The sequence below is a fragment of the Bubalus kerabau genome, chromosome 14 (genome assembly GCF_029407905.1).
Source record: "Bubalus kerabau isolate K-KA32 ecotype Philippines breed swamp buffalo chromosome 14, PCC_UOA_SB_1v2, whole genome shotgun sequence".
Classification (NCBI taxonomy): domain Eukaryota; kingdom Metazoa; phylum Chordata; class Mammalia; order Artiodactyla; family Bovidae; genus Bubalus; species Bubalus kerabau.
The window spans coordinates 17,605,286-17,632,411 of NC_073637.1; the positions used below are offsets into that span (position 1 = coordinate 17,605,286).

Below are 27,126 nucleotides of genomic sequence, written 5' to 3' on the forward strand. Positions count from 1 at the left end.
CCACTGGTTAGTTCCACAACTGTGGGACACATGTGGGCTGGCTTTATAATTTACTTGAACCTGGTTCCTGGCTCTAGTGACATGCAGGATCTATCTAGGTCCCAGAAATCTATCTGTAATTGCTTTGTTTTAAATATCCTAGCAGTTAAACTTTTCTGTTAACACTGCTGAAAACTTTAATACATACTGTTGTTAGGCTTTTTATGCTAAAGATGCTAAAACAGTATCTTTTCATTTATGTGGAAAAAGATAAATATCTTAAAACAGAATATGTACTTAGAAGTTTAACTATCTGTTTTTGTTTTGTTTTAGTCAAATACTGGAGATAATGTCAGCAGTAAGAGATGAAGATCCATTGGAACTAGCCAATACACTATATAACAACACTATTAAAATATTTTTTCCTGATATGTAATTGTATGTCTCCCATTTTCCCACCATGTATATAAAATTTCATGATAAAACTTAAGTTTCAATAAAGGAATTCGCTGGAAGTTGTCTGAAGAGGTATCATATCACTGCATACCACCCATGAAGTCAGATCAGAATTTTTTTAAATCACTTAATGTTTCGGTTTAAAATAGTGAAAACCCCCCAAAGTATTTCATTTTGTAATTTCTTTAAAAGTTCAAAAGGACAATGTTATGACAATGCTGCAAACACAGAATGGCTAATAAATATACTGATTTTTACATCAAAATTAAAACCATTAGCACATCCTGGTTTATACCAAAGTTTAGTTGATATAAATAAGCCTACTTCTCAACTGTCACAGTCTCTGATCTGAATCATTACTTTCAAACCCAGCTCAACTACAATGCTAATATCAAGTGTCAAAAAAGTCTCAGTCACTTCTGACAGCCTATTTTCCCCTTAATTGCAAAATACTCTATATACATATAGAATTTATCCTCTGGTCCAAGTTGTTTTATTTCCTTGATTTAACACAGTTTCCCCTGATTTGTATTTTTATTCTCTCACACCCATTTTAAAAAAAAACGAGGGTCCAGAGTTGGATACATCACAGACTTTCATTGAGGAATCTTTGGCACAGTTGACGCACCATATTATTACATCTATTAAAAAGTTATTTGTTCAAATTTGTCATAAAAATGTGAAAACATTTTATTCTATGTACAATAATGTACACAAATTTAAATAGGTCACCAAAGAGACCAGAAGTAATTAAAGAGGTATATTTACAGTAGCACATCACAGTAAACGGAAAACCATTCACAGATTCAACATTGATACTGTTTTTGTGCTTGGTTACACACGAAGTGAAGCAGATTACTCCATTTTGGATGAACTTAATTTTAAACAAATACCTCAATGATCAGTAAATGCTATTTTAATCAGTATCGTCATTAATCAGTTCTTCAGCTGCTGTGCCCGTGTGCTGAATCACTCCATTTCTTTCTCTCTGAGCGTCGTCATCACAATCTGTACTGTCATCTTCATTCAATTCCCTGTCAGATTCGGCAGCAGCTTCTCTTACAGCTTCCTCTGGATTTTCATTGGGTGCAATAAATCCATTATTGTTAGATGTATTTGTGTTATCCTTGATATCATCTTCAATGTACACTTTTTGATGGCACATTGGACAAGTATCTTGAATGTACAGCCACTTCCGAAGGCAAAGTGCATGGAAATAATGATTACACGGTGTGATACGAGCAGATGTTGTAAACTCATGGTAGCAGATTGCACATACGTCATCTATTTCTTGTAGGCGGCTCCCCTTTATTTCAGGAAGTGAATTAATTTTTTTTACAGCAGTTCTACGATTCATGAATGTCTTCCAGCCATTTTTTGCTTGTAAGTAGATGTTAAAATAGGCATGTAAGCACATCATACAAGCCCGGATTTTACTTCCTGACTCAAACATCATAGTATAAGCCCCATTTCCAAACATTACTACTCCAAATATAAATTCAATAATATTGCCTGTTGAACGAACATAGTAGACATAATCATCAAGCTTTTCCCAGAGGACATTATAGTAGCCATCAATCATGAATAATGTATACACAGTGAGAGAAACTATTACTTTTAAGCAGAGTTCCACACAAAAGGCTGTAACTGCAAATAACCATGTATTTAGTGCATAGTGATGCCAAAGAACATAACTGAGTATAACAGGAAGAATAAACAGGCAAGCAGAAACAAAGAGCACAGGAAAATGTCTACGAAGAGATGACACATGAGAGGCACTGAGCGACATTAATACAGGGTCTGTCATTCCATGGATGAAATGCAGGACTGCTGTTAATAAAAGGCACATGTTTCTGCTTAAGCGGATAAGTCTCTCTTCTGGTCTTAGCCCACTTAAACCAGTCTGAAGAGCCAAAATGAAAAATAAAACAGGTGCTACAAAGCCAAGTCGCCTATCGTCTTCTTCAGTTGACCCAATGAAGGCCAATATTCCAAGACCCAAATAATGGGCTATTGAGGAAATTACAGCACTCATGCCCAGTACAGTGAGTGTAGAGTCACATCCACTAATTATAAGATTGCAAATGAGGTCCCAAAAATCATCCCAAGAGAGAAAGAAGGAATCAGTTTCATTGGCCATTCTTAAAATGTATATTAATACTGTAGCCTGAGCTGTAATTCTTGTTAGCCAGAAGACTCGCAGGACGTCTGGGAAACGAATCCTCTTCCATGTGTCCTCCATTAATAACTGTAATCCATAAATTCGATACATGTGCCTCACTAAAAGATAAACATATCTGGTGGAATAATAAAACCACTTAAGTTTCACTGCCAAGACAAGCACTGTATTTAATGTGAGAATTAAGGAAGAAGTAAAAACTAAAGTCTCTCGGATGTGTAACGGTAGTTCTGTGATTAAGCCTATTACAGGAACCAAGAGATCCAAAATAATTAACTGTGAATAGATGGAATGAATTTGGAGTAGTGTGATGTATCCAATTCCAAACGTTAGCTGTAGAACAATGAGTGCCATCCACAGCGAGGGCCCTTTTCGAGGAAGCAGCTCAATTCCAAAAGCTGATGTGTTGTAGGCACCATAGAAGTCAATGTGCAAAGCAGCATAATAATTTACCAACACTGAAGTCGCAGCTAATAAAAAGGCTGAACTGTACATGTAAAACTTGAAAAGTGATCGCTGTGACAAGATCAGAACAATACTGGATACAAACATACCTAAAAAAAGAGAGAGAAAGAGGTCATTCGAATGAAACTTTGTTAAAGAATGTTTTTACACTAAAAGTTATGATGTTCTTCCTTTAATAAGTGTGAACATTTTCAAACTGATGAACATTATGCCTCAAGACAATTTAGGCTTAAAGGCCCATAAGTGTTTTGTAAAATCAGAGTTCACCAGGACAGATCAAACATATCCTTAAAATCTTACCCCTTATTTTCTAATTTTCAAAGTAATTCAAGTGGCATTATATCTCCAGAAACCAAATTACTAAAATATTTCCAAGATGAGATTGTTGTGATATACACAGTTTAACAAGCTTTAAACTTGAAAGAATGTATATTATAATTTCAGAATTATTCAAAAATAGTTTTCTTAGATACGCCTGTCATTTACAAGTAGACATTTAATTTCCAAATACATGGGATTTTGTTTAAAGTATCTTTAATATTAATATCTCATATCTTGATGCCAAAGCATTTAAATGCTTTCTTCTCTGAAACTACCCTCCGTGTTTTTTTCAGCTTTAACTTTATTGAGGCTTTCAATGGGTAGATGGAAGGTCTCTCCTGGTAAATGTCACACTGCACTTGAAAATATGTGGGTTATTTTCAAATATCCCTTCATACTGATTTCTAACATAATTCCACAGTGATAAGAGAACAGACTCTATATGATCTCAATATCTTTGGACCATGAAATTTTTGCACCTTGTTTTATGCCCCTGGATATGTTCCAGTGTCTCCTAGTTTACAGTCTATGGGAACTTAATAGAATTTGTATCCTATTATTGTGTGAAAACTGTATAAATCTGAATTATGTTGAATTGGTTCACAGTGCTTTTCAGGTCTATTATATCCTACTTCTCTGTATACTAATTCTATTATTTTTTGAGAGTTTGATATTGAAATTCCAACTAAAAATCTTAATTTATCTACTTAAAAATTAATTGTAATATATAACTGAACTATATATAACCTTGTTTTGTATTTTCCAAGTCTCTTGTATATGTGTTATCATACTTTGATAATGTAAAAAATTTTGAAAACCTTAAAAAAATAGTTAAGATTACTTCATTACAAAAACACTAAAAATAAGCAAAATGGACAACATTTGTTCCTATTAAATCTGAGATTTTTCTTAAAGTGTTCTTTAGAATGTCAAGTTTAAGTTTTACATTTATAGTTACCCCTATTTCCTCCTTTTACTCAAACTGTGAACTCCTGCTGGCTCTTATTTTTCCTGCTGCTTGAATTTGGGAATTCTCCCTTGGGTCCAAGTTCACTTTTTTTCTGTACATACTTTCCTACAGATACCAAATATGTCCTCCACGTTTCCTTTCTCCTTTTGAATCTTTTTCTTCCAATGTGTGTGTGTACCAAGTTGCTTCAGTCATGTCTAACTCTTTGTGACCCCACAGACTGTAGCCCGCCAGGCTCCTCTGTCCATGGGATTCTCCAGGCAAGAATACTGGAGTGGGTTGCCATGCCCTCCTCCAGCAGATCTTCCTGATCCAGGGATCAAACCTGCATCTCTTTAAATATCCCTGCATTGGTAGGTAGGTTTATTGTTTCTTGTTTTTTTTTAAACCACTAGCGCCATCTGGGAAGCCCTTTCTTCAAACAGTCATCCTTCTAATTCTTAAAACTAAAACAGCATTCAGAAAACCAAAACGTATTTTAGTAAGTTTTCCCCCTCTCCCACACTATAAGCACCAATATACGGTCTCATATGCATCCAGCACCTTCTTTCTTGGTGCTCTGACAAATTTTTAAGTGAGACTACAATAAACATTATTATCCAAGGTTCCAACTATAGAAACCACATCTAAATATTCATCTATTTCTACTTCTGCACTGCAACTACAATACTCAGAATTTCTAAAACCTAAGCCCAAACTGACCTCCAACAGCTCTTCCTTTCGATTTCCAATTTCAGTCGGAGATACCATTATTATTTTTTTAACTGTACCTTTAGACCCCCATCCTCAAACTCTGAAAATTAGTGACAAATTCTACTAATATCTATACCTCTCCTTTCCTCAGTGACACTCATCTATTAGTCTGTCTCAAAAACTCTTTCATTCAAATTCATCTACAAGCCACCAAACTGCCTTTCTTCATGTCTGTGCTCAAAATACTGCAGCAGCTCTGATATTACTGATTAAAATCTACAGGTCTTGTTCTAACATTCAAGGACCCAATTTGCTTTAAAGTATCAATAATATTCCTTTAAACACATGAACCAACACTCCAGATTTCTTTCTTAAACACACCCCTTCTTCTCTGCCATAATTACAGTTGTATTTACATTCTTCTCTTTGCTTGGCAGGATGGCCCCATTCAACTTCCCAAATCCCCAACTGTCCAAATCCTACCCATCCTACAGACACTCAGACATTACCTGATATTGTAGTTTATAGTTGTGTGTGTGTGCTCAGACACTCAGTCATGTCCGACTCTTTGTGACCCCATGGACTGTAGCCCGCCAGGCTCCTTTGTCCATGAGGATTCTCCATGCAAGAATACTGGAGTGGGTTGCCATGCCCTTCTCCAGGGGATCTTCCCAACCCAGCAATAGAACCCAGATCTCCCATGTTGCAGGTAGATTCTTTACCAGCTGAGCTACCAGGGAAGCCCCAGTTTATAATAACCTGACCAAAAGATCTTCACAACCCAGATAATCACGATGGTGTGATCACTCACCTAGAGCCAGACATCCTGGAATGTGAAGTCAAGTGGGCCTTAGAAAGCATCACTATGAACAAAGCTAGTGGAGGTGATGGAATTCCAGTTGAGCTATTTCAAATCCTGAAAGATGATGCTGTGAAAGTGCTGCACTCAATATGCCAGCAAATTTGGAAAACTCAGCAGTGGCCACAGGACTGGAAAAGGTCAGTTTTCATTCCAATCCCAAAGAAAGGCAATGCCAAAGAATGCTCAAACTACCGCACAATTGCACTCATCTCACATGCTAGTAAAGTGATGCTTAAAATTCTCCAAGCCAGGCTTCAGCAATATGTGAACCGTGAACTTCCTGATGGTCAAGCTGGTTTTAGAAAAGGCAGAGGAACCAGAGATCAAATGGCCAACATCTGCTGGATCATGGAAAAAGCAAGAGAGTTCCAGAAAAGCATCTATTTCTGCTTTATTGACTCTGCCAAAGCCTTTGACTGTGTGGATCACAATAAACTGTGGAAAATTCTGAAAGAGATGGGAATACCAGACCACCTGATCTGCCTCTTGAGAAATTTGCATGCAGGTCAGGAAGCAACAGTTAGAACTGGACATGGAACAACAGACTGGTTCCAAATAGGAAAAGGAGTACATCAAGGCTGTATATTGTCACACTGTTTATTTAACTTATATGCAGAGTACATCATGAGAAACGCTGGACTGGAAGAAACACAAGCTGGAATCAAGATTGCCGGGAGAAATATCAATAACCTCAGCTATGCAGATGACACCACCCTTATGGTAGAAAGTGAAGAGGAACTAAAGAGCCTCTTGATGAAGGTGAAAGTGGAGAGTGAAAAAGCTGGCTTAATGCTCAACATTCAGAAAATGAAGATCATGGCATCCAGTCCCATCACTTCATGGGAAATAGATGGGGAAACAGTGGAAACAGTGTCAGACTTTATTTTTCTGGGCTCCAAAATCACTGCAGATGGTGATTGCAGCCATGAAATTAAAAGACGCTTACTCCTTGGAAGGAAAGTTATGACCAACCTAGACAGCATATTCAAAAGCAGAGACATTACTTTGCCAACAAAGGTTCGTCTAGTCAAGGCTATGGTTTTTCCTGTGGTCATGTATGGATGTGAGTTGGACTGTGAAGAAGGCTGAGCGCCGAAGAATTGATGCTTTTGAACTGTGGTGTTGGAGAAGACTCTTGAGAGTCCCTTGGACTGCAAGGAGATCCAACCAGTCCATTCTAAAGGAGATCAGCCCTGGGTGTTCTTTGGAAGGAATGATGCTAAAGCTGAAACTCCAGTACTTTGGCCACCTCATGCGAAGAGTTGACTCATTGGAAAAGACTCTGATGCTGGGAGGGATTGGGGGCAAGAGGAGAAGGGGACGACAGAGGATGAGATGGCCGGATGGCATCACTGACTCAATGGACATGAGTCTGAGTGAACTCCGGGAGTTGGTGATGGACAGAGAGGCCTGGCGTGCTGCGATTCATGGGGTCGCAAAGACTCGGACATGACTGAGCGACTGATCTGAACTGATTATGTAATATGTCCTTGATAGCAAGCAAGGATCTGAACTTTTATGTCTATGGATCCCAAAATATTTTGTAGAAAATAAAGTGCAATTAGTATTCACTAGGGAAATAAACATTTCTGTTGAATTCTGAATTATATTTTTAAAGGCATCCATGAAACACAGCCCACTTGGAAATGAAAAACTATGACAAGACAAAGCTGAGAAATGAAACCTTGGAGTACAGAAAAAGTGACAAACTCCAAATTAAACACCCATCTTCCCATGTGACTTCAGTATGTAACCAAGACCAATAATGCACATTACAACAGAGGCATTTCACAATCCACTGCAGTTAGAAGCAAGAACCAAGTTCCTCCAAATGATGACTGCCCACAAATTTTATTTTGTGCCAATCTGTCAGGTCATTTGTGAAAAACAGAACAGAAGGAAACAATCACCTGGAAGATAAATACAGTAACCTCCGTGCAAGAACTAACTACCTGCTTTCCTGAGCAAGTGGGCCACTAATAATCTCCCCAAAAGCTGACAGCTGGGAATGGCCCTTTCAATAGAAAATGGGCTTTATTTTTTTGGAACAGGATTAGAAACCCCTTCCATGGAAGGTAACAGGAAATGGAATTTAATCAGCTGCCATATGTAATCTTAATTTCTCTAAATAGAAAAACAAAAGTCAGTAGTTTTTTCCTGAGACAAAATTTAATCTAAAATAAGTCAAAACTAAATCAAGATAACTTCCGTTCTACTTTATGCCACTTTTTAAAAGGAGAGAGTTAAGTAGGAACTGTAAATTATTTTTAACTTGCTATTCACAAAGTGGTAAATTAATCTTTACCTGTCAATATTCATGAACTTTGCTATAACTTATAACCAGACTTTATTCTAATAGCTTTATCCCCACCACTAAAGCTTATTTTTACACACAGATTAAGGAATGATTTGGGTTTTTAGAAATACTTCTGGATAAAAACTGCCATTTTGCTTTGTGCAAATGTACCAAAAGAAAAAAAGAGAATATGACAGGCAAATAAGGCAGAGAGACTACAACTTCAAAGGCTGGATATCTCCTTGTAAGTAACAATCTTATACTATTCTCTCTTTCCTGATTAAAATCAGTTCCCAAGATTTAATAATGACCAGCATTTCCTGGTGGCTCAGTGGTAAAGAATCCACCTGCCAGTGCAAGAGACACTGGTTTGATCCCTGGATCAGGAAGCTCCCCTGGATAGGAAATGGCAACCGGCTCCAGTATTCTGGCCTGGAAATTCCACAGACAGAGGAGCCTGGTGGACTGCAGCCCACAGTCCATGGGGTCGCAAATAGGCAGACACAACCGAGCACGTGCATGCCCCACAAACATTTCGAGAATGGTATAAAATGATTTTAATTCCTACCCAAAGTCTGTATGCATAGGAGGCCCTTAAATTTTTCCTTTATACTCATGTTCCTGTGTATGGAATACAGAATCAGCTCTCATTTTCATGGGAAAAAAGTAAGTCAACTCTCCAAGTCTCTCAAGTACTCTTCCCTCTCAAGGCCTTCAGGAAGTGTTGGCAATAACACCGAAGTTTGGTTTCATTTTCCCAACTCCAGACATTCAACTCTTGATATTTAACCTGTAGGCCTAAGAAAATTTAGCTCCTAGACAGAAGTTTCCTCATTAAGATTTAAGAGTGACCTTTTTCAAGGAAAAAGCACCTTGGGACAGTGGCAAATAGAATTAACTAGCATCACAATTTAGGGATCTGGTTCTCCAGTAATTCGAGTTTTACTTAAGTGCTCAAGGCAGGAAAAAGGGCAGGAATCCAAGTCAATTCAGGTGCTCTGAAGATATATAGGAACTCAATTCATGAAAGAGTTCAGGGCCTTTTCAATTTGGATTACCAAAAGTGAGCAAACAAAACAAGCAGACAAAAAAAAAAAAAAACCCAAACCAAAAAACCAAACCACCATGTACGTTATACAACACAATGTTCAACTCTTTTCTGTGTAAAGTCCATTCACACCCTTAACCTTTCTGGAAGTTCGGGACTAAAAACTGGAAGGAAATAATAATAATACAACTCTCCAAGTACCTTAAATACTTTTAATATATAACATATAACCTAAAGCAAGCTGTGGAAAAACATTTCAACGCCTGACAGAATAAAGATGGAACAGTACTAAAATAAGTGTTATAACTGCCTTACTACTCCCAAGGGAAACCTATGCAATGAAAAGTATAACAAATAAAACATCTTGAAATGTTAATCTGTAGATGTACCTGACAAACATAGGATAAATTTTTTCTATCAAACTTAAAAAAATGTTACTAAGTCCTTTATTAATAAGATAAATTGCTTTTAAATTTTAACAAGTATGTTTTTATTAAAAACATATGAACATTTTTTAAAAAGTCCAATCCCATAGGTATTAAATGAAGAATTAACCAAATTTTGCATAAATACACACACTCATGGATAAATACTTCTTTTTGCTTTTTACCCAAAGGAGATCCCATTATAATAACGGAGTCTTTTTTAACCTTTTCAAAAAACTGCATTTCTGAATACTCAAAGAGGGCATCTTCTTATTTATTGCCCATTCATGTTTCTTCCTCTGTGAAATGCCAGTTTATCTTTTGCTCATTTATTTATGGAGCTGTTTTTCCTTGCTGAATATAGTCATTTAAAAAGTATTCTGACTACAGACTTTGCAGCTATCTGTAATGCAAGCATCTTCTCCAGATGTAGGGCTGCTCTTTTCTCTTTCTGATGCTCCCTTTGATTAACAGAGGTTTTTAATTTTAATATCACTGAATTTATTATTTCATACACTTGCTTTTATATAGTTTTACAGAACTTTTCCCTTACTCTAAGATTAAAAAAAAAAAAGTTCTACATTTTCTTCTAACTTTTTAAAGTTCTGCTTTTCACATTAAGATACTAATCCACTTTGAACTATTTATATACTGATGTGAGGTAGGGTTCAATATAATTTTTTCCATATAAGTAACCAAATGGCCACAAATAGAATAGTCTAATTTACCTCAATTGTACTTCAATTCTACCTCTGAAACACATCAAGTTTCTCCACATACAAAGGTGGTCTGTTTCTGGGCTTTGAACTCTATGCTCTTTATTGGTCTATTTGTCCATCTCAGTGGTTCTCAACCAGGATCAGATTTTGCACCAATCATTTGGCCACAATCCTGCCACCCCCCCACCATCAAAGAATTATCCCTCCAAAATATCAACGGTATCTGCTCAGACTCCCTAGGCTATCCCAATGCAGTCAATCATTACAATCACTTCACTTTGTTTTTACAGTCACAGGTTTTCTGAGTTCCTTCTACAGCACCAAAAGTCAGTCACTTTTTTCAACAACTTCACTGCATGGCTGTAACTAGTACACATATACAATGAATAGATTCTCTTTCAACAGAGATTTAGATTAACAATTTTTGTTTTGTTATTACCAACAATGCTGCAATGAATAGTCTTGCCCACATTTTCTGTAAAACTGTATCTTCAGGCCAAATATTCAGAACTAGAATTGTGAGTCAAAAGGTATAATAAATTTTAATTTCAGTTGACAGTGCCAAGTGGCTTTACATAAAAATAATAGCTTACCAAAACTGTTTAACATCATCTATTTCCCCATACCTTTGCCAAACTAGTTTTTATTCAAACTTTGAATTCTTTACCAATCTTGCAAGTAAAATTTTAACTGCATTTCTTTAATTATAAATGAGGCTGAGTAATTTTTGTTTTGCTTATTGATCGTGTACATTTTATTTACTCTGATATGCTTATCCTGGGGCCTATTTTCCTCCAGGAGTAAATATTTTTCTCATCGGAAGAGTAAAACTCTTACTAGTACTTCAACTAAGTATGACACAAATACTTCCCCCTTGATGTGTCATTTAAAAAAAAAAACTTTGTAAAAAAGAATTTTGTCATCAAGAAGCATTTCATTTTTATGTACTCAAATTTATCAAAACTTCCCTTGTAATTTCCGGATTTTCTCCTATGTTTAGAAAGGCCTTTCCACGTCGATGAATTGTCATTATATGAGTAATACTATTAAAACAAACTCCTATGCTTGCATTTTCTGCCTTGGATTTAGATTTGCTAATTCAGCATTACACTGCACTGGGTTACATTTCATTTAGCACTTAACACCTCCTAAGAATAGCTTAATATTCTTAAAAATTATATATATTATGATATGATCTAATTTGGATCTCCAAAGTGAGATGCTTTATATTCTGATCTGCAGAATTCTCATATTAGTTTGATAACAAATAAAAGTATAGTAGTAATAGTTTCTTGTAGGAGAGTAAATTCTTTAGACACTATAAATAAAACTGGATGCAGAAAAGATTTCCATCTTGACAATTCCATTTTAAGAAAAAGGTGAGATTGACAAATTTTGAGATTTATATTCAGTAGTACAGAGAGGTCTACAATTATTAAAAAAACTACCCAGGGAGAACAATTGATTTCAACCATCTTTGGGTATCTTTTACACACAAACCCGTCACTCTGAATAATAAACAAGATGCTTCATTGTTTTGTTGTTCAGCTGCTAAGTCTTGATTAACTCTTTGCAACCCATCAGGCTCTCCTGTCCTTCAATGAATGATCCTCAAATATGTAGGATATTTATTTTTATTCAGGGTGAAATTTTCTCCCACCAAAACCAGTTTTTAATAATTTTATTATTCTTACAAATATGATAAATTAGTATAATTACATTGTCATAATGTGAGGAGCTTCCTTTGGGGCTCAGATAGTAAAGAATCTGCCTACAATGCAGGAGACCTGGATTCAATCCCTGGGTCAGGAAGATCCCCTGGAGAAGGAATGGCAACCCACTCCAGTATTCTTGCCTGAAGAATCCCATGGACAGAGGAGTCTGGCGGGCTACAGTCCATGGGGTCGCAAAGAGTTGGACATGACTGAGCTAGTCGACTAACACACACAATGTGAGGAGCAATCAAGAGACAGACTTGGAAAATATTTTGTATTTTTCATTAAAGTCTGACCCAGAGAACACTCTGCAATCAAAATTTTCAAATAAACAGCACCAACATTTTGCTAATGACTTCCAAAAACCAAAATATCTGTAACACAGTAGTATGGTCTTAACTGAAGTATAAAAATTTTGTTTAAAAGCTATTAATACCATGTTTACTAGTAGCTAACAATGACATGTTCCTTACTAGATTCCAGGTACGGTTATAAGAGCTTATAGCCTTACTTATTGCCATTAACACTCTACAAGAGAAATACAGTATTATGGTTCATCTTCACAAAGGTGAAGAAAAGAGGCACAAAGCAGGTAAGTAACTTGACAGAGTCACATTCTTATTTAACCTGTCAAATACTAACTTCCATGATTTGCTACATAAATAAGAAGCATGGATATAGAACAAAGAAAATACGAGTTCAGTGTTCTTGAATTACAAAAGAGTTAATCAAAGAAAATACTCGTTTAAAGTTCCCTAGCCTGAAGCTCCGGAGAAGGCAATGGCAACCCACTCCAGTACTCTTGCCTGGAAAATCCCATGGACAGAGGAGCCTGGTAGGCTGAAGTTCATGGGGTCACCAAGAGTCAGACACGACTGAGCAACTTCACCTTCACTTTTCACTTTCATGCATTGGAGAAGGAAAGGGCAACCCACTCCAGTGTTCTTGCCTGGAGAATCCTAGGGACGGGGGAGCCTGGTGGGCTGCCGTCTATGGGGCTGCACAAAGTCGGACACATCTGAAGCGACTTAGCAGCCGCAGCAGCCTGAAGCTCAACCGTGAGCGCCCTGCATTCTGTAGTATACAGGCCAGAACATTCAAGGCATTGGCTACACTGCTGCCAGAATGACTTTGTGAATCCTCTCAAACCCAGTTTTGTGGGGTTTTTTGGCCTCCTCCTGCCTCCTCTCAAAGCAGAAGTAGGGGAAGCCCCTCCCACCACCCTCAAGTCCATGTTACATTTGTTATTTATTGCCCAAAACAGAACTGCGTAATTTCAAATTTCATGAAGTTCTCTAGGAGTCTGTTAGCTTCTACTCTCTAGCAAACTTTCTCTTCTCCTATGGGGTTCAGGAATAGAAACGATCAGTGTTCTCCATTTCTCAGTCTCCCCACTCCAGGAATCAGTACAGGTACTGACTGCAGGCATGTATGTTATCATGTCATCAATTAAGGTGGGTGTGTGTGTGGGGGGGGTTGGCAGTCATGGGCTCAGCTGGGACCACCTTTCTATTTATATAACGAGACAAGCAACTGCCTTATTATGATGAGGAACCTCCAAATGACAGGAAAAAAATGCTTTCCCATCAGGTTCCTGTTCTTATTAATTTCACCGTAACATTATTTAACTAATTTCATTTTTATCCCCCCCCAACTATCAGGATTAAACAAAATATGTTAAGTACAAAACATTAAGGTTGCTAATTCTCTTTTTATATTGTGGTAGAAAACATAATAGTTTCAGGTGACCAATATAATGATTTGCTATTTCTGTATACAGGAAATCACACAGCTCCATTTTTGCTACAAATGATGAGGGCATCACATTTTTGCAGCGGTAAGTGGGATTACGTTACTGAGAAGTCTTGTGCTAAGGAACATCGCATTCACATCTGTTTGTTTTAAGATGTAGTGTTATGATCATTACTATACTATTCTGTATCTGGATTACAGCTGTACTGAGGAAGAAAATGAGGCACGCCTGATGTCTTAAGACAACGTTAAGTCTAGGATCTTGCTGTGTATCAACCTCTAGGACTTTCAGTTTCCTCATCTGTAAAATGAAACTATTCATAACACCACCCAATCTCCTTTGAGGGATTTGAGAGATTTTTGAAAATCAACTTAGATAATACCAGTGAAGATGCGCTGCAAAAGTAAAGTACCAAAAAATGTCAAGTGTTGTTATTTATCGCTGAAAAGAAAACTCAATATTATCATTTTTAAAAAGAATAAAGTAGCAACAGATGGCTTCTAACTCAGAAAGGCTTAGAAAAGATCTCACCATACGCTTGTCCTCAGCAACACTTCAAAGGCACTACCTCACTAAAACCTGACACTCTACCTCATCAACAAAATCTGCCACGTTTCAATTCCTTAAAAACTTAAACATAAATGCTTCTCACTCGGGCAATGCAAGAGAAAATGGGGAATGAAGCACATGATGCTTTTCACACTCCACTCTTACACAACGAAGATACTGATTTTCATAAATCTCATCAGTTTCTAGCCACCTTTTTATAACCGTTCTCAATACCTTCTCCTCTATTCACGGAAAATTTTAGGACTCATTATTAAGTATCACCTTCTTCATAAAGGTCTTTGGCAAGTCTCAAGGTTTGATTGACATTCTCTCTCGTGTGGATGTCATTCAGATGACAACACACGAATACTGCGCATTTTGGAAAGGGGGAAACTGAGGCCCAGGTCTTGGCACGTAGAGCCCAAGGTCACACACGGCGAGATGGCAAAACGTAAGCAGAGGTGCTTTTTCCAAGGCTGTCGCATAGGACGCGGTGAGACAAGACTCACTCCCCAAGAGAGCAGCAGGCACAGGGCCAGATGCTCGCACATCGCTGCTTCCTCCCCACCCTCACTCAAGAGGCAAAAACCAACAGGAGGCTGACTCGCTGGGAGGACCGCTCTGCTGTCAACTCCGAGACAAGTGTCATCTCCTCCCGCCAGGCCCACAAAGACGCCGCCCCCCCCCCCGCCCCACTCGGGGGGGAAACGAAACTAGTTGACACACACACGCCCCCACCCCCATCCACCTGCGCACGGCTGCCTTCCCCCTCCTGCACCTCTCGGCCTGCTGAGCCGTCCCCGGACGCATCCTACCCCGTTCCCCTCACCAAGGAGCCGGAGGAAGATCTGGAGTCCGATGCAGAACCGGCTTTGGCTGGAATCGTAGTAGGAGTTGAAAATGGCGTCGATGATGTAGAGGCAGGGCACCCGGAGCGCCACTTCGAGCGCCGCCCAGACCTGCTGATGGGCCATCCGCACCTGCTGCTGCGGGGGCCCCACCGCCGCCATGAGCCGCTGCCACACCGGGGCTGGGCGGGCCGCGCGGGGCAGGGCCCGGGACGGCGGCCGGGGGCGGAGGCGAAGGCAGGCGACTCCGCCCCCGCCCTCCCTCTCGTGTCTCTCTCACGGCCCGCCCCGCCGCCCGCTCGCGTCTCTCGAGCTGGAGCAGGCGGCGGAGGCGGCGGCTGAGGCGGCTCCCGGGAGGCCTCCGGGTGTCGGTGTATCCGGCAGGCTACGGTCTGGCTCCTCCTCCCTCCACCGCTTCCCCCGCCCGCGGAGCCACCATCTTGACCTCGCCTGCCCGCCTCTGCCGTTGCTGCTGTTGCCAGACCGGGAGGCCGCGCCCGCGGTCACGCGAGACCGCTGAGCCCGCGCGCCGACGTTCGCGTCATAATCCGGCGCAGTCATCACGCTCGGCATAGCAGACGTCCCTCTCGTTACCATGGTTTCCGCGCCTTCACGGCTTTTGGCGCCACCCAGTGGCGCAACCTCTGGGTAGCCGCCTCACCCTTAAAAGCGTCGGGGCGGTGCGGGTTTCCCTGTTTCCGCGGACGGGAATTACTAGTTGCTTTATTAGAGCCCATTAAACGTCCCATAAACATGATTCAGAGCTGCTGGAGTTGGAAAGCCAAAAGGCGCCGCCCGCCAGAGCTACTCAACTCCACCGACAGGCCGGGTCTTAGCGGCCGACCTTCCGGCAAAGATGCTACCAGGCCTCCTGGGGTTCTGTTGGAGGCGTCGCTGCTCGCGGGCTATGGAGCAGACGCTGTGGTTTGGGCAGGGTGTGGTAAGCGATACCGAGAAAAACATCCCTTTGCACATTATCCTTGTGTCTCCTACCCGATTGGGCAGAACTGCGGATCCTAGTTGGCCACATTAGGATGTCAAGGGCAAGACCTCTGGCCTTGGTATTTGGGTCACATCTTTGAGATAAGAATACCCAGGCAATCCCTTCTCAAGGCGGAAGAGACCATACATTTTAATGTTTCTGTAGCGGATTAGAACATAAGACTCCAGAATAAGACATTTTGACATGATTATTTTAAGCTGAAGATAGTTGGGACATAGCAGGAACAAACAAAAATCCTTCCACCTCAGCACTTCCCCCCTTCCATTTGTTTAAATGATCTTAATTTCGTGAAAGTCGCTCAGTTGTGTCGACTCTGCCTGGAATTCTCCAGGCCGGAGTACTGGAGTGGGTAGCCTTTCCCTTCTCCAGGGGATCTTCCTAACCCAGGGACTGAACCCAGGTCTCCCACACTGCAGGTGGATTCTTTACCAGCCGAGCCACAAGGGAAGCCCTGAGAATAAGGGAGTGGGTAGCCTGTTCCTTCTCCAAAGGGATCTTCCCGATCCAGGAATCAAACCGGAGTCTCCTGCATTGCAGGCGGATTCTTTACCAACTGAGCTATCAGGGAAGTCCTCCATTTGCCTAAAAATCAGACGTAAATTTCTATTGGTAAAAGTTGTGTCCCGCCCCCTTACCAAGAGGACAGCTCAAACACCCTCAAACCTTATTAAACTAATCCTTATCTTCCATTAGTTTTCCCCCAAATGTTTACCTTCCCAGAGTTTGCCATCCTTGAAAGCCTAAACAAACCCCTTTTTCTTTTATCCATTTCTCTACATTGTTCTTTGTTAAGATGCTGTATAAGCTCCAAACTGTAGCCACCGCTTTGAGTTATTCGACACTTAGCTTCTCCCAGGCGTCTGTGCACCGCATGAGTCAATAAACTCTTCTTTTTCTCTTGTTAATTAATTTTATTTTAATTTTTATTTTATCAGTTTAATTTCCAGGACCCCAGCCACAGAACCTAGGAAAAGACGTTTGTCTCTCCTACACTTTCTTATCCATGTTTTAACAGTTTCTGATTTAAATCTGATGCACGTATTTTTATTAGTATAAGAATTTCTAATTAAAACTAAATACCTCCTTGGGACCAGAACTTGCAGGGTGGTGGCACAGTTGTTCTTGTCTTACTCAGATACGACTTCAGGCAAGTCTCTTTAAACTCACTAGTTCTCACTTTCCCCATCTGTAAAAATGAAGGTTTGAATAAGATCCTGGCAAGGACTTTAAAATACTACCTTAAAATTATATGAGTGAGGTAGTTTTTAGAAAAATTTTAGGAATTTTTAAGATAAAAGATAAACTTTCAAAGAAATAGCTGCAATTCACTGAATCTAATCTTTCTGGCTTCTACATTGGTTTGAATGTTGCACAGCTCATGTATATAGTAAACTGAGTCTACTCAGAACAATAATGTGGTGTCTATGTATTAATAAATCACAATGTTCAAAAATAAAAACCTGTTTCATTTAACATTAGTGGTTCAAAAGCCTTTTCAGTAGCTCTAAAGAGCCCTTAGATGTCAAATGTGTAAAACTTAATTTGAATTTTCAGTTTATATTTTCATCAGCCAAGTCTTTGTTACATGCAACAGGAACTGATTCTGTGCTATCTGAAGCAAAAGAAGATTTTATTAGAGAATTGTTTTAATTATTTCCTCAAGATTTCATGCTCCAAGAGTGACCATGCAGTTGGTCAAGTATATTGTATTATATATCTGTACCCAGGGCTTCCCAGGTAGCACAGCGGTAAAGAATCTGCCTGCCAATGCAGGAGATGCAAAAAATGCAGTTTCGATGCCTGAATGGAGAAGGTCCCCTGGAGAAGGAAACTGCAACCCACTCCAATATTCTTGCCTGGAAAATCCCATGGATAAAGGAGCCTGGGGGGCTACAGTCCGTGGGATTGCAAAAGAGTCAGACACCTGTCAGCACACACACAGGCATCTGTATGGAAGCTGCACCAGAGGGTGGATACAAGCAGCTTCCTTAGTGGAAGAAAATAGGAAACCAGCACTTAGAATTCCCCACCCCCCTCCCCAATGTATTATGTATTTTTTCCTTTGAATGAAAGATGGGGATGCTGGTTTGAAGGGTAGGGATTGATAGCCCTCCCCAAAGGATAAATACATACCATAACTTTATCTCAGACCTTGGGAATTAATTAAAATAATCTCTGATCCTAAATTACTTTATAGTTTTTCTCATTAAATTTCAGATACACTTATCAAGACCAGTGAATCCCATGGCCATGTGCCCACTGAAACACCACCTTTCCTGTAAATCGGGTCCCTAAGTCAAAGGCAGTATTATGCAGGACACATTGATGGATCAAACACTTGGAAATCATTGGCTAAGTAGTCTGACCAACACCTTGTGGGCAGGAAAGGCAAACTCATACCTGGAGACGGCAAGATTCTAGTCAGGGTCAATCACTGTCCTTCCAGGATAGAAGTCCAGTGTTACCAACGTGCTATCAAGCAGATGATGTTGTATGAAGTGCTGAGGGCTGAACATGAGGGAGTGGCCCGTGGGTGAGTGGAGGCCATGTTGCTGGCCTCTCACTAACCTGCATTCCTGGACATGACTACGTACATGAGCCCATTATGCCAGTACTGGGTTAGGGGGCGACATGGCTGCTGGTTAACTAACCACACCCATTTTCTTGGTTGTTGAGTGCCTCTACTGTGGTGGAGTCCCCAGTAGGCATTGTTATACAACCCAAAGTTCTTTACTCACATGCCCAATCCCATAGACGTCTCTACTGCTGCTTCTCCAGGCTTCCTTGTCCCCTGTCTTCTAATCATTTTCATTCCAGGCCCCTAATCCCCTAGCTTATTTACCACTTGCCAAGAAGGTCTATTTTTACTTCAAGCCACTTCCCTTTCCACACAAAATGATCAGGAATACTACCCCAAACTCCCCTGTCATTTAACTACTGAGTAGGACTATAGGGCAGCAAAAGTCTGTTTTTGTTTTGAACCCATATCCCCACAAACCAATCTGTGAACTTAGCTTGGGCTTTTTTGGCCTCCATCAGCTAGACAAAGAACCTCTCAAGCAGCCTCAGTTGTGAGTCGTGGGAGGGACCGTGGTGCCAAAGTTATAAGTGTGATGTGGGAGCCTGGGCCGCCTGCCTGTGCACCTGTTTTCCCCCGGCCTGCTTGTTATCAACCCCAGGTGTACCGTTTCCACCTTATGATGGATTGACTTGGTGCATCTGACAAAACAGCTCATCACGGGCAACTTGGGCTATAGGGTCACTTAATGCCCCACGAGATGCTGTTCCTACCAAGGCCCATCAGCATGCAAGGAGCCATTTGTGAATGACATGTTCTCCACTGCAGATTCCTTGGCCTTGCTACAGAAACTAGAAGTCTACCTTGGGATTCTCCAATTGGAGTCTTGCCATAAACTCCTATGACTGCTTTGCTTATCAGGTACCCCTGTCCTGTAGAAAATACCCTGTATCGAATGGCTCATGCATTAAAGCTAATTACACTGCAGCCTGTACCTGCTACAGAGCCTTTATGTGCTCTGCATCCCACTGAAAACTGGCAGCCTTCCAGTTACCCAGTGTATGAATCAGAGAAGTTTTCCCAGGTTCTGAATTAAGGCTGGAGCTTGATGTGGTTCCTTGGTGGCAGAATAATACTGATAAAATGAGTGAGATGCAAAAATTCATTCTTTATTGTGGAGACATCTTGACATTCAAGCAGACCACCCTGGACCCTAAAAATTTCACTGATGTAAAAAAGGATGCTGGTTCCTACTAGTGATTTTTTCCTATCCTACTAGTGATTATTTCCTATCCTTGGGAAGGAAATGGCAACCCACTCCAGTACTCTTGCCTGGAGAATCCCATGGACAGAGGAGCCTGGTGGGCTACAGTCCACGGGTCACAAAGAGTCAGACACAACTGAGCGACTTCACTTATCTGGCCCAAGTAGTAATGAATGTAATAGTGACATTCTGTGGAAGGTTCAGATGGTCCAGGTCTCTCCAGACTATATTATGACAGAGGGTAGGTGGGTACTGTTCTGTCCTGTATGAATGCAGTTGCTTCTGACCCCACATCCTCAGGCCCAGTTCCAGACTCATGGCTCCTGTTGGTACATGTAGGTTAGGTCCTGAATCTCCTTTGGCACATAGGCCCACTTGAGAATGTTGAAAGTAGACAAAGTGAAGGGAAATGAGCTTCAGAACTGTTTTTTTTTTTTTATAAGAGTATACATAGCTTTGATTTTAAAATAAAACTCAATTACTAAGTCTATCCATCTATATCTACCTGCCTAAACATGTTATACCAAAATTCAGTTTTAGCTTCATATTCAATATTTTCTGCTTACTTTTGATTCAACCTTGACCTCTTAAATACCCAGAGGCAGATACCTGTTTTCTTACTGTTTCTGGCCTCTCTGAAATCATGTGTGATTGTTGGTCAATAAATCTTGCAAGTTATCATATCTAATCAGAAAGATATCACTGCTAAAACATAACTGTAGCAAGAAATTCTTATGTGCTTTACACATTGAAACATGTCAACTGAAGTGCATTATATATATTTATTATTGCTAGAGTGAATTTCTTCAATGATTGTGAAAGCTGTACATTTATGTACAAAACAATTATTGTAAACTTCTAAATAGCTAAAAAACTAGACAAAATTTATGAAACAACGCAAGCCACTGGACATAAGCAATGAAGGGGGCAACGGTCCATGAGAGCTGGAAAACAAACAAGGTGAGCCCTACAGTTGCTTCGGCCCACTGCCTGGAGAAGTGTTCTAGGCTGTGGCACAAGAAGCCAGGGGAGGCCAGCAGACTCCCTGTGGTGAGGAGATGGGGCTGGGAGTCCTGGGAGTCCAAGTAACTGTAGAGTTCACAGGGTAGAATGCCAGGAAGCAGAGCGCCACACACAGAGGGAACTCCAGAGATCTGCTGACCAGGCCCTAAAAGCATTCAGCTGAGTAATGGCCAGCCCACGTGACAGAAAACTACCGAAGGCCAACAGAAGAACCATCTGAAAGGATTACAGGAAACAATACTCAGAGCTCACACACACGGTGTGGATAATTCCTGTTCCTACCAGCAAGAGCGGCAAATGTCCTAATTCACAAGGCATCAGTCAGAGAATGAAGAACGGTCTTGCTTCATGATGGAAAAAAATTAATGACTAAATGCTGCTCTGACAAATGCTCAAAACAAGTTTCAAAAAGATCAAACTGTTTCCAAGTAACTTACCTGTATTCCAGAACAAAACTCAAAAATGTTTTTAGAAATATGAAAATAGTTTTAATCATTTAAAATAATAGTTCAGCTTGAAAATGACTATTTTAATGGCTTGTCCAGTGTGAAGTAGCTGCACCCTGAGGCTGTTCAGAATGATATATATTGAGTTTCTTCTCACACATGTGTTCAGGGTGGGAAAAACTGAAATTAAAAACGCTTTTTCTAAGAGAAAAATGATCTCATAACCCCTATATTTCCGTTCAAGTTAAATCCTGCCAGTTAAATCCTGATTCATGTAGCTCATTATTGTATATCAAATGTATTATGCAAAATGTAATAATTATTAAAAAACCTAATGCCATCCATTTTTCTTAAAAAAAAAAAAACCTATTATACAGAGTGAAGTAAGCCAGAAAGAAAAACACCAATACAGTATACTAACGCATATATATGGAATTTAGAAAGATGGTAACAATAACCCTGTGTACGAGACAGCAAAAGAGACACTGATGTATAGAACAGTCTTATGGACTCTGTAAGAGAGGGAGAGGGTGGGAAGATTTGGGAGAATGGCATTGAAACATGTAAAATATCATGTATGAAACGAGTTGCCAGTCCAGGTTCGATGCACGATACTGGATGCTTGGGGCTGGTGCACTGGGACAACCCAGAGGGATGGAATGGGGAGGGAGGAGGGAGGAGGGTTCAGGATGGGGAACACATGTATACCTGTGGCGGATTCATTTTGATATTTGGCAAAACTAATACAGTTATGTAAAGTTTAAAAAGAAAATAAAATTTAAAAAAAAACCACTAAAGATGTGGTTTAAATTGGAAAAAAAAACGCTTTTCTATAGTTTCTCATTTTAAATTTGCATATTTAAAATTATACATGATACTGGTATATTAATACAAGTATATAATTTATTAAAATTATGGAGTTAATGAATACAGCTTACAGTTAAGAGTTTGATAAAATTATTGCTTTTTAATCACAACTTCTCCATCAAGTGGGAGCATTAATCAGCAACTAATACTGACACCTAAGAAGGAAAGCTTTAGAGCTTCTACAAATTCCTAGATTGAATCTGTAAGGAACTCAGTGAGCCTCCTGACTCCTTTAGTCTTTTTTTCCTTGGTTTCATTAGACGTCTCTTCTGGGTCAGGCCATCTGGCAAGTGCTTGGAGAAAACTGGAATGTAAATGGATATACTCAACTGGAGAAAAGGTTAAGGGACCCTTATTTTCTTCCATTCACACACAACTCCTGCTCACTCTGGAACTTTCAGCCTAGGCATCCCTGCTCCCACCTTCCCAGTCACCCTCTCCACCTCCCACAACCCAGATCCCCAAATGTGGGTGGTGCCTCCCGACATGTGCCTGTAAATACCCATTTGTTTCTGTATGTGCACTTAGTACATGGCACTGACATTGTTTCCCCCGTGTGTATGTCACCAGATGGTAATTCCATGTAGGCAGAACTCCGCTTCACTCACCTGTGTCCCTGACCCTCTACCCAGTGCCTGATGTGCAGAATTCACAGAACATCCTCATTAGCCAGTGAATGGCCTTCAAAATAAGGACCTTCTGCTATAAGTAAAGCAGATGTGTAGCAATCACTCACAGGCGAACTGGGAAATGGTCATTACCCTCATACAAAGACTGACGGAAATATTCAAGATATACCAGTGTGATGACAGTTACCGTATGTTAACTCATTTAAACCCAAACACCTTCCTTTCAGGACACGTTCAGTTGTTAACTCCAACCTACAGATGAGGAAACAAAATAGAGATTGATGATTTGCCTCAGGTCACACTTCTGTGTAGACCTGCCAGGAACTGAATGAATGAACCTGAATTCCATGAAGGCAGAGCCCACATCTCCCTTCCCCACTAACACTCAGGGCCTGGTATGCAGGACAAGGTAAGTGAATTCACCTGGGCGCACCTGACATGAGCTGCCTCTCCCACACCTTACAGCAGGAAGGCAGCCTCAGCCCCTGGACAGGTGGCTCCCTGACTCGTTCCTCAGTCCCCCCCCACAACCTTCCTCCCCATATTGGCTCAAGCCCCAGCCTGCCATCTTGAGCTTGAGGAGAGAAAGCAGTAGGCACCCATGTGAGAAGAAACCCAGTGTGTGAAAGAGGAAATGAAGGCAAACACAGGAAGGCTGCTCTGTGGGATGGGAATGGAACCCAGGCTCCCTCTGCAGGATCACATGACAGTCTGCCCTGCACCAGACACTGTTCCTTTTAATCCTTACATCAACACTCATCTTCAGCCTGCGTCTCACTGCTGCTTCTGTTCCAAACTGATCTACTGGCACCGCTTCAAACACTCTCTGAGCAAACTGGCACCTGTTAGTCTCTTCAAGCAGCACCTGCTTCCACACCAACTCCACTTAACAAAATCTCACCCCGTTTTTAAGACCCACTTCAAACACTACCTCTCTGAAGACCTCCCCAAGAGAGCTTTTCTTCCACACTTTCACATTCCCACGACAACTATCACCTACATGGCACTGACTGTGTCCCAACTCTCTGCTTGAGCTTGAGGAGAGAAAGCAGTAGGCACCCATGTGAGAAGAAACCCATTTGTTACGTCCGCTGCTAGCTTGGGAGCCCCTCAGAGACAGCATCTAATGTCTCTTCATATTTCCTGTGGCTCATGTAGACAGCAGGCATTTAATATTTGCAGAATAACACACACAGCAGCAATCCTGTCCTTACTGCCACTGCTGCAAGAGAAGGACAGGCAACCCAGCCCAACGCCAGGTACAATCACAATCCTGAGCCACACTTTGCTTTTTTTTTTTGGGCCAGGCCACACAGCTCTTGGGATCTTGGTTCCTTGACCAAGGACTGAAGCTAGGCCACAGTAGTAAAAGCCTGGAATCCTAACCACTAGGCCACCATGAATTCCCAAGCCACACTTTTCTGTATTTCTTTCATCAGGCAAACAGGCCCATATGGCTTCAAAGTGCCCCAAAACAAAGCTCTGAAAGGTGATTCTTGACTATTAGTCACCCCAAAGGTAAACTGACTCCCTATAATTAGTCATTTCAACAGTAAACCAAGGTGAGGACTGGAAAACTCACAATTTCCGACATTCCTTAGGGCTCCTTATGTTGGCCCTGATGTTGCCAGGAAGGAAGATGGAAAGGGAATTGGGGCCTGTAAAGATCCTCGATTTTAACTCAAACTTTAAAAAATATCTAGCAATTGGCAGCTACTGCACAAGCTATAGTTGGAAATCTAGTTTTCCTATCATTTAATGTAGTCATTCTTTAACACTTTCTCTGCCACCATAAACCTAACATAAGACACACTCTCCCCACCCTGCTCCCCACACACTCATTTAGGAATTTTAAAGTAGGGAATGGAGTCAGTACACTGGATTAAGTGTTGTCTTCATCCCTCCCTAATTTAGTCAGTCATAATAACCAAACAGCACCACTCTGTCTTGCTTTGGACACCACTGCTTAGACAGATTTTATTTCTCAAGTCCATTCTCCTCCCATTGCCACCACCATAGTACAAGCCACCATCATCTCATGCCTCAATAACCACAGAAGCCCTGTTCACCCATCTCCCTGCTTCCATTCTGGCACCACTCCAGGCAAGTTTCCATATTACAGCTGCAGTGATCTTGAAAACTGCATTGTGTCTTCCACTTGACAGAACCGAGGTCAGAATTCAGACCTTGTAACTGAGCAGACAGGTCTCATTTCAATGAGCCACACTGCTTTCTCCCAGATATGTGGCTCATTCTGTTAGCATGTTAATGGAAGACAACTGAAATTATATGTATTGATTGAGGGCCTGCTTTCAGGGTCACAAAATATTAGATTACCAGGAGACAAGAGGGGTGAGACCTGGCCTGAGCTGATGCTTTCAGGGTCATTCACAAGTAGATCCTCCTGTCTCAGGATCCACCTCCTCTAGCCAACTAGATGATAGGGGCGGCATTCCAAATCCAAGACTATGTGATCCACGTGGGGAGCATAGGATTTCACTGGTTGGATGTGCAAGATTTGTGTCTTCCACTGTTTTTCATGCACCTGATGAAGAAGAGTGGCAATTCGAGTCTCTGCAGCTTTGGCCCACCTCTGCCACTCTGGCTTGGTGGCCACTGACAGCGTTTTCCTCCTAGAATCACTGGTAGCTCCATTTTTCAACTGGTTGCTGATAATCTGACGAGGAGAAGGCCAATGCTCCTCCATCTCACTGCTTCCAGGAGGCTGGAGAGTCTTCCCTGGGAAAGACTCCACATTTTGGTGAATATGCAAAATGCCTCCAGCATCCTGTTTTAGCACTCTGCAGGCAATGGGCCAGCCTTCTTCAGAGCTGGGAATCAGCCCCAGATTCACCCGGTCGGCAACGTTTGATAGCTTCAGTTTTCTGTTATCCCCAAAGTGTATTTGGCATCGATCAGCTACTCCATTGAGTTCAAGGTTATTTCTCAGAGCAACTACCGCATGGGGATTCCACTCACAAGCGTGGACGAAAGCAGCCTCGGCATGAACTAGGAAAGGCAAGGTAAAATAACCAATTCCCGCATAGAGATCCACCAGCACTTCTCCGGCGCAGGGCAGCGACGCCACACGAAGCTTCTCAGTGATGTTTCCGAAGGAGAACATGCACTGGGTCACGTCAAACTTATACCGAATCCCATTATCCACATGCTCTACCCAGCCGTGGTCGCCCAGCAGCAGACTCACTGCTGGAGTCCGAGTGCTATCCGGGGACACCCGCCCTCGTTTGGCCAAACGCTGGGCGCCAAGTGCCGAGGCAACCGTCTCCCAGAGTTCTGGTTCCAGATGTCTCCATTGCTTGGCTTGGAAACAGTCCTCACTCAGCAACAAGAGGTCACCGTGTCGTTGCCAAGATCGGGGCAGGTCAGCCTCCAACTCGGCCGACCACGTCACTCCGCGGCCCTCTACCCAGCGACTAACCTCAAGACACAGCCTTTGGGCAGGTGAGTAACTCTGGGCCTTCTTTGAAGGAACTGGATCCAGGAGCTGCGTCAGCACACAGGTGCTGCCTGGAGCCACACGATTCCGCAGCTCTCGCAGATGCTGCTCAAGGAGGGCCTCTCTCAGAACCGGTAGCGCCACGGTGCCATCCCGCAGCTTTTTCACACGGTGCTGTCTATCCAGGAGTTTCTGCTTCTCGAGATATTCCCTGTATCGCTGAGTAAATCGAGGCTCAGTCACAACTGCAACAACATCTGTGGGCTTCCCGCCTGCCCCTTCCATGTTGCTGGCCCCACATTCTCTCCGACTCCTTCCACGACACTCCCTCTGCTCTGCCTCTGCACATCCACCCATAAAACAGGAAGAAAAGCGCGCACAGCGCCGGCGGGGCCCGGAAGTGACGTCAAACAGACAGGCCGGAACTAAATTACATTATCTCCCTTGTTGACGAATGGTGTCGGGATCGCCGTTGGGTGCGAAGCCGTCACGCCATCTTTGTTGAGGTCAACCATTACTTGCTCCAGCCTGTAAGAAAATTAGTAACAAGGAAGACTTATAAACTTGGTCGACTTGAACTGTCGACTTATAAACTTCAAACTAGTTGGTATCCTCCGGAAGCCTCAGACACGCTCTTCCAG

General features: G+C 41.5%; 3 protein-coding genes across 30 annotated transcripts in view; 1 reads left to right on the forward strand and 2 right to left on the reverse strand.

The window, feature by feature from the left end:
* The window catches only part of TATDN1 (TatD DNase domain containing 1), a 32,182-nt gene extending 31,688 nt beyond the window's left edge, over positions 1-494 (forward strand). For all 9 annotated transcript variants that reach the window (XM_055545868.1, XM_055545872.1, XM_055545871.1 and 6 more), the window contains one exon: positions 313-494. In XM_055545868.1, coding sequence (XP_055401843.1) covers positions 313-415 — 103 coding nt within the window. In that variant the 3' untranslated portion in view covers positions 416-494. The remainder of the gene's footprint in view (positions 1-312) is intronic.
* Positions 495-1,012: 518 nt separating this feature from the next.
* Positions 1,013-15,667, reverse strand: RNF139 (ring finger protein 139). Its single transcript, XM_055545849.1, has 2 exons — positions 15,260-15,667; positions 1,013-3,168 (listed from the first exon to the last, which is right to left on the reverse strand). Exons 1-2 carry the CDS (start codon positions 15,438-15,440, stop codon positions 1,352-1,354), a joined length of 1,998 nt encoding a protein of 665 aa, XP_055401824.1. The 5' UTR covers positions 15,441-15,667; the 3' UTR covers positions 1,013-1,351.
* Positions 15,668-22,407: 6,740 nt separating this feature from the next.
* Positions 22,408-26,985, reverse strand: TRMT12 (tRNA methyltransferase 12 homolog). Of its 20 annotated transcripts, none has more exons than XR_008702092.1 (4): positions 26,468-26,604; positions 23,216-23,280; positions 23,008-23,101; positions 22,408-22,703 (listed from the first exon to the last, which is right to left on the reverse strand). XR_008702092.1 is itself a non-coding variant. In XM_055545852.1 (4 exons), exon 1 carries the CDS (start codon positions 26,840-26,842, stop codon positions 25,454-25,456), a length of 1,389 nt encoding a protein of 462 aa, XP_055401827.1. In that variant the 5' UTR covers positions 26,843-26,985; the 3' UTR covers positions 22,408-22,703; positions 23,008-23,101; positions 23,216-23,280; positions 25,388-25,453. The 20 variants fall into 20 exon arrangements, 13 of the variants coding, with proteins under 13 accessions (XP_055401827.1, XP_055401835.1, XP_055401826.1 ...); XR_008702091.1 differs by lacking the exon at positions 26,468-26,604 and adding an exon at positions 24,029-24,599; XR_008702095.1 differs by lacking the exon at positions 26,468-26,604 and adding an exon at positions 23,960-23,978.
* Between the last annotated feature and the right edge of the window lie 141 nt (positions 26,986-27,126).

What these genes read in the sequence shown, in the direction of transcription:
- RNF139 (XM_055545849.1), bottom strand. Translation starts at nt 15,440, where the DNA reads ATGGCGGCGGTGGGGCCCCCGCAGCAGCAGGTGCGGATGGCCCATCAG. An exon ending in GATCTTCCTCCGGCTCCTTG is followed by an intron (nt 3,169 to 15,259) that starts GTGAGGGGAACG and finishes CTCTTTTTTTAG; the next exon opens with GTATGTTTGTATCCAGTATT.
- TRMT12 (XM_055545862.1), bottom strand. Translation starts at nt 26,842, where the DNA reads ATGGGTGGATGTGCAGAGGCAGAGCAGAGGGAGTGTCGTGGAAGGAGT.